The 7,132-nt window shown below is 42.1% G+C and overlaps 1 protein-coding gene across 1 annotated transcript in view; it reads left to right on the top strand.

Annotated features, from left to right (window-relative positions):
* The window catches only part of LOC140998365 (zinc finger E-box-binding homeobox 2-like), a 30,643-nt gene extending 23,738 nt beyond the window's left edge, over positions 1–6,905 (top strand). The window contains exons 4-8 of the mRNA XM_073468632.1: positions 878–1,071; positions 1,223–1,334; positions 1,569–3,085; positions 3,233–3,416; positions 4,633–6,905. Coding sequence (XP_073324733.1) covers positions 878–1,071; positions 1,223–1,334; positions 1,569–3,085; positions 3,233–3,416; positions 4,633–5,249 — 2,624 coding nt within the window. The 3' untranslated portion in view covers positions 5,250–6,905. The remainder of the gene's footprint in view (positions 1–877; positions 1,072–1,222; positions 1,335–1,568; positions 3,086–3,232; positions 3,417–4,632) is intronic.
* Positions 6,906–7,132: the final 227 nt, after the last annotated feature.

Raw genomic sequence — 7,132 nt, forward strand, 5'->3', positions numbered from 1 at the left:
CGAGGAGAACAACTGCAATGTTATGAATTTAAAAAACAACCCTAAACTGACTCTTCAACCAGGCCAACAAAATGTCTTCTTAGTTCTCGTGAACCGCTGCCTGTGGGCGGACAGTAAATATCAGTGATATATATCAGATTGTTCTTTGCTAATGTCATTCTGAGAAAATGAAAAGGAAAACATGTATCAGCTTATCGACCACTAATAGTGGGGGTTCGAGAAAAGCAACTCATTTACACATCGTAGCAATTCATGCATGCAACAGGACAATCTTGAATTACAAGTTTTACAAGTTTTATTTAGACTATTTCAGGTTTATATCAATGATTGTCTCATAGTTCAATAGTCACTATACAAACATATAAGAGTATAAGTTTAATCGATCAAATAAAAACATTGGATTTCAACAAAATAACTAATTCAACGCAAATACAATTATAAAACAACATGATCATATTTCAGTATTTTCAGGAAAGTTATGTTCTTCAGTTTTGCTCAAATTTTACTCTGATCTGTGAGTCTGAGGAAATGAAAATACACGTCTTTATTCTGTCAGTGGTGAAAGAAGTATTCAGATCATTTACTTAACTAAAATTAGTGATGCAACAGTGTAGAAATACTCTTACAAGTAAAAATCCGGCATTCAAAATGTTACTTAAGTACAAAAGTATGAGAATAAAAATATGCCAAAAGCACAAGTACATTTCAGAATAATATATATTATATCATTGGATGAAAATCATTGATGCATTTCTGTGTAAGTATCACTCTAAAGCTGCAGCTGGTAACAGTAAAGTGATTTTAACAAATCTGGATGGATGGATTTAATGAATGTTTCCGCGGTCTGTTTAAAATGTCTCCTCTCTCTGGACTCCAGATGCAGGAAGGACCCAGCAGGCCTGTCCTTTCTGCCACAGGATGTATCAACGAGGAGCTTCTTTAAGGGACCACATTAAGTACTGTCAGGAGAGGGAGGGGGGCCACATGGTCTGTCCACTCTGCGGATACACTGCCACACTTCGAGCACAAATGGAGCGACACTTGGCACTTCACAACCACATGCAGGACAAGGTGAGACACAAACAGACGGCAGCAAACGTTTACAACTGCAATCAGCGTTATTTATTTGTAACTTTGTGATGATAAAACTGACACGCGTACTTGAAATTCTTCCCTAAATGTGTTGTGTTATAAAACTATTAACAATGTCTCATGGTCCTAGAATGCCATCACTTTGGATCAAGCCATGGAGACCAGGAAGTTCAAATGTCTGCAGTGTGGGAAAGCTTTCAAGTATAAACACCACCTCAAAGAGCATCTCCGCATCCACAGCGGTGAGACAAAATAACATCAAAACAGTCGTACTCACCCATCAATTTGCAATTGTTTCCACTGTATCTGTAACCCTCACTTATCATGTGGCATGAAATTATACCTAATTTGATGTGTTGACAGGAAACAAGTTAAAATAATTCATGACAGTAAAAGAGAATTATGAAAAATGTGGAAGGATCACACCCGAATTGAAGGTATTTTAAACCTATTTCTGTCTGTGTGTTGTCCTTAAGGTGAGAAACCGTATGAGTGCTCCAACTGCAAGAAGCGTTTCTCTCACTCTGGCTCCTACAGCTCACACCTCAGCAGCAAAAAGTGCCTGAATGGTGGAGGAAGTGGAGCCAGCGGAGCCAGCGGTGCATTTAATGGACATAACCAAAGCTCCTACCACCACTCATTTCCAACATCTCCCTCTGCAGGCGGGGGAAGAAACAGTAATGACAAAGGCTCTCCGATGGCTTCACAGGCCCAAGAAAATACCAGACCTCTTGGTCGAGTACCAGAGGATCCTCACCAGCTTTCACTGCAGGATCCCAGCCACAACCCCACAGGCTTCCCCAGAGCTTCAGATCTGCCTCGGCTTTGGGACCCATCAGCAGAGCTTTCTCTGAGGGACAGCATACTCAAAGGGACCACTCTGCTGCCTTATCTGCACTCTGGGACCAAGTTTGAGCAGATGCTGCAGGAGATGCTTCACAGGGAGGTGAAGAAAGATGAGGAGATGGACAGAGAAGGAGGAGGAAGAGCTGCAATGGAGGATAGAAGGGTGATGTACAACGGAGGAGGGTCTGACAGGAAGGGCTCGCCTGACAGGAGGAGAGATGCCGGGGGGTCAGGCGAAGGGGAGAGAGGTGTGCTTGGGGTGACTTGTCGCTTGTGCTTCCAGCTTTTCCCGAATGTGGCGGTGCTCCTGCAGCATGAGCGGTACCTCTGTAAGATGAACAGAGAGATGGTGGAGGTGCCTGAGAGTCTTCGCAGCAAAGACCACCCCTTGTCCCCTATATTCTTCCCCAGGTCTGCTCTACAACCGGAGAACAGCAAACCAAGTGAAGTAATCAACGGCCTCTCTGGAAGCAAGTCACCGCTACAGAAGCCCAGCTGGCATGCCATCCCGCAGCAGCTTTTGGTGGCAATGCCTTCTCCCACGCAACCCCACCATGATGCTTTGCCCACACGAGCTTTTTGGTCCCGCCAGGAAAAAGGAAGCCCAAGTCAACCAATCAACCGTTCCCCAGAGCTGTCAACACCTCGAGCCAGAAGGAGAGTTTCCTCTTCAGGATTCGGTTCTCCAGTCCTCGACCTCACCAGCTGTCCCCCTGACCTCCCCTCCCCTCAGAAGCAGACCGGAAGCCCCTGGTCACAGAGTGAACCTCTCGACCTCTCGCTGCCCAAGCAGCTCTCAGACCACGAGGAGAGAAATAAAACTGTAAATGGAAACTCAGCCAGAGGAGAGAGGAGAGAGCTCGGGAGCCAGCAGCTCAAGAGGCCGAGTCCAACTTCACATCTACCCCTTCAACACCACCCAGTCTACGGCGGGGCCGGAGGACCTGTGTTCCCAGGTGCCTTATACAACGGATTTCCTATCTTCAACCAGTCTCCTTTAGGGCTTTCAGGCCACGATGGCATCACACCGATGCCATTTGGCCAACCAGCTACCAGCCCTGGGTTTCTCTCTCCTATGGCTTACATGATGGAGGCCGAAGCAGAGGCGACGCTGAAAAAGATCCACCAGGAGAGACAAGCTCTCATGGTGAGTAAAGCTTCTCTTTCTGTTTTAGATTAATATTTGTATAACTAAAGAACATCCTCAAAATGACACATCAGCAAAAAATACATTAAAAAAATCTATTTTTATACTGTTATACATCACTACAAATGTTCATGTTCATCTCTGTAGGGTGAGGTGTTAAGCCGTGGAGCTCTGGACTATCTCTCTCTCATGGATGAAGGACTGGACGGAGACGGAGGGCCGGGGAGGAAGAGATTGAAGAAGACAGACGAGGGGCTATACGCTTGTGACATTTGTGAAAAAACCTTTCAGAAGAGCAGCTCTCTGCTGCGACACAAATATGAGCACACAGGTGTGTAGCTTGTGCACATTTTGCAAAATCATATTATGTGTCATTTCCTATAGTTCAGTGTGTCCCAAACTTTTAACGTTGTGTACCACCTCAAAAAAAGTACCTCTGAAAGTACCACCATTATGATCAACGTTAACCCTGAACCTTTCATTTTTACCTCTGCTTAGCATCACAGCTTGAGCTTAACCTAACTAACCTAACCTAATTATGGATGAGACATGAATGCTCGATGTAGCCTAGCATGCAGAGCAAAAATATTGACAAAAAGTTATTTTAAATAACATTAAAGAATAAGGATTTTAATCTGAAATTCTGCAGTATTGTGATAGTGTGATATGTTTTTAAATTGGCTTATTTCATTCCCCCCCCCCAAAATTTTCCTCCGTGTACCACTAGAGTTGTACTATAATTACTATAATTTGAGTTTTGGATGGTTAGATGAGAAGATCAATACAACTTTACACGGTAATTATGAAGCTACCATGTTAGCTTAGCTTAGCATAAAGAATGAAAACAAGGGGAAACCGCTAGCCTTGTCCATCTAAAGGTAACAAAAAATGACCTGCCAATACCTCTAAAGCTCGTAAATTCACACAGAGTGTCTTGTTTATTTAATCTGCATAATATGCAGGAACAAATTAGATGCAAGGTATTATTTGTTGCGCTTTAGAGGTGCCGCTAGGTGGATTTTGTCACTTTTTGACAGAGGTGAAGCTATCCGAGTGTTTGACTATTTCTTTAAAAATGTTTATGACAAAGTAAGGGTGGGCAATCTGGACACAAAAATCATAGCACAATCTATTTAATCACAATCAGGATCCGCAAACCTTTTTTTCTCAGTTTTGAAATGCCCGATAGACTGTAGCCAGAGTTGTCAATGAATTTCTCCATTTTCGACCTTCAATCAGAATATTACAAGAAAGATTCTTTTTTGGCATAAGGTTAAGGTTATTATTTACAGCTACATGAAGTAATTTGTCCAATCAGCCCAAGCATAAGACTCCATTAAATATTACGATCTCTATGATTTGCCATAAAAGAGGATTGTGGATGCCTTCAAGATTGATCACGAACTTAAATTGCCCACCCCTATGACAAAGTAAATTAGGTACATTAAATGTCTTAAATGTGTCTTTTTAGAAAAAAAGAAAGAAAGAAAAAAGCTGGTACTTTTTTTTATAGTACATTGATAATAACTTCTCTCTGTTCATTACAGGCAAGCGTCCTCATGAGTGCAAGATCTGCAACAAGGCCTTCAAGCACAAGCACCATCTGATTGAACACAGCCGGCTGCACTCTGGAGAGAAACCCTACCAATGTGACAAGTGTGGCAAACGCTTCTCTCACTCCGGCTCGTACTCACAGCATATGAACCACCGCTACGCTTACTGCAGCAAAGACCAGGATCCAGACCAAGACCACGAGGAGATGCCTCTCACCCCGGGGGCCGGCAACAATCTCGGGGGCCGCCTCGCTGACGAGACGCCTCTGTCGATGGAGGATACCCAAACCCCGCACTCCTTCCTCAGCGATTCCAGTCTGGATGGAGCTGCAGAGGCCCTCAAGGAGGAGGAGGAGGAGGAGGAGGACAAAGAGGCAGGCGATGGTCATGTGGAAGAAGTACATCTGAGTTTTTCAGGGGCAGCGGAGGAGCTGGGAGGAAATCTCATCCAAGAATCTCCTTCAGGGGACAATGAGAGAAACAGTTACGATGTGGGAAACCATATTGATGATGCAGAGAGACAATTCTGGGACGGAGAGGACCAGAATGGTGTCTTGGACAAATGTGAACTGAGCCTGGATATTACAGATTTACCCAGAATAAAAACTTAAGCCAATACAATGCATATACTATATATATTAAGACTTTTGATACAGTTTTCATAAATATAACAGCTCCACTGATTTTTTTGTTACTCATTTTACGACATGAAACAATGCACAGAACTGCCAAAGCATAGACAGCCTTAAAGTGGATGAAGCCATAAGAAGAAAATATATTTGATGATACAAAGTTCAATATTTTATCATGAAACATAGACTTGATGTACCTACAGTGTTTATTTGTATTTCTTTTTAAACGTGTTTTGTTTATCAGGACAGCTAAAACATTTGGGTTGACTCGTCTGAGGTCGTGTCACATATCCAGATGTCTCACTTATTATATGCTTGCTGCTGCTGACTCTTGCACAACCCATAAAGCAGAGGCCTTTGTATTTTTACATCCAGGAGAAAGTAGATTTTTTAGAAACTTTGCTTGAAACATGTCGACTTTTCACAAGCAGATGCACACCAGTGAGTGGTTTAAGAAAGCAGGCCGTGAAGGAAAGTGTATGTAGGTTCGATTGCAGGATGGAAAGACATCTACTGTTGCTTTAAAATGCCATCAATGTTTAAATGTTACAGATGCAGCCTGATACTCAGTTAGTATATTTATTCTTGCTCATAAGTGCATTCATTTTTCAGTAACCTGTGGTATTATTTGATACAAATCTTTACCTCTTTTTTAAAGAAATGAACAGTAACTTGTAAAAAATGTTTTAAATGAAAACACACACACACAAGCAGCTATTACTTTGTTTCAGCGAGGGCTGTATGTTAAAGTATTTGCTGCCAGATCTTTTATCATTCATGCTGTGAAATCACACGGTACAACCAGCTCATCTCTTCAGGTTAACTACGATGCTCAGTGGCTTTAACTATTGAGTTTAGAGGAAGCGGTAAAAAGAGGAAGAACTGGAAGGTGGTTATTTATTTCTTTCACAAAAAGCAGCGGACTGCACCTTTTTAACAGTCAAGAGGGGAAAAAGATGAAGTCAGTCTCTGTTTTTTTTTTACTGGTATTTAGGGGAGCATTTTAAACCTGCACTGTCTCACTTCTTGTCACACAGAGCTTCTCTGTTTCATTTATTGCTAAAATATCTTACTTCTTGTAATAATTTACACGTGTTGCGGCCTTTTTTCACACGTGCCGAAACAATAACTTATCACACATTTGGACTGTCTGTTGAGGTGTGGCGAGAGGGTCAAGACTCAGGACACACGCACACACACCAGCTTGCAACTTCCTCTTTCTGACTGCAGTGTAGTCAACGTGAAAAGTGCCTCAGATGCACTCAGACACTGTGAGTAATCCGACAAAGCCTTGGTACGACGAGATAAGACGGTGGTGCATGAGGTGTGACTAAGCTTGTAGCATTCATGCATACCGTGCGCCAAAGACACTTCTTGGTCATAATGTGTGTGTGCGTATGTGTGTGTGAGTGTGTGTTTATCACCAAAGATATGCATATGTGACACGCCAACTGCCACTCTACTCTTGCGTAGTTCCTTACCTGTTATTTCTGGGTCAAAAATAGCCCCCAAAATGTTGACTTTCACTCTGTGTCTGCACACTTTTTATATCAAGCAGTGTTTTTTTTATCTTTTACTGGCATCAATGCAACTTTTGTATCAACTTTCTATATATATTTTTTGCATGTTTGTGGATATTTGTAATAAAATTGTACATACTTTGTCGCCAGAATGTTGTATTTCGTTGATTTTTCTAACAAAAACAAAAACTCACTATCAAACAGCATTTACTTGTCACTGAATTCATAACCTCTTGCTGGAGGCCTTATGAGACTATAAAAATCAGCCCAACAAGATTTAGGTGTAACAACAATTTCCCTTAAGTGGCTTTAAAATGAATTAAACTGCTGAGTTATTTCACT

Source organism: Pagrus major, chromosome 6, assembly GCF_040436345.1.
Source record: "Pagrus major chromosome 6, Pma_NU_1.0".
In the NCBI taxonomy this organism is placed as follows: Eukaryota; Metazoa; Chordata; class Actinopteri; order Spariformes; family Sparidae; genus Pagrus; species Pagrus major.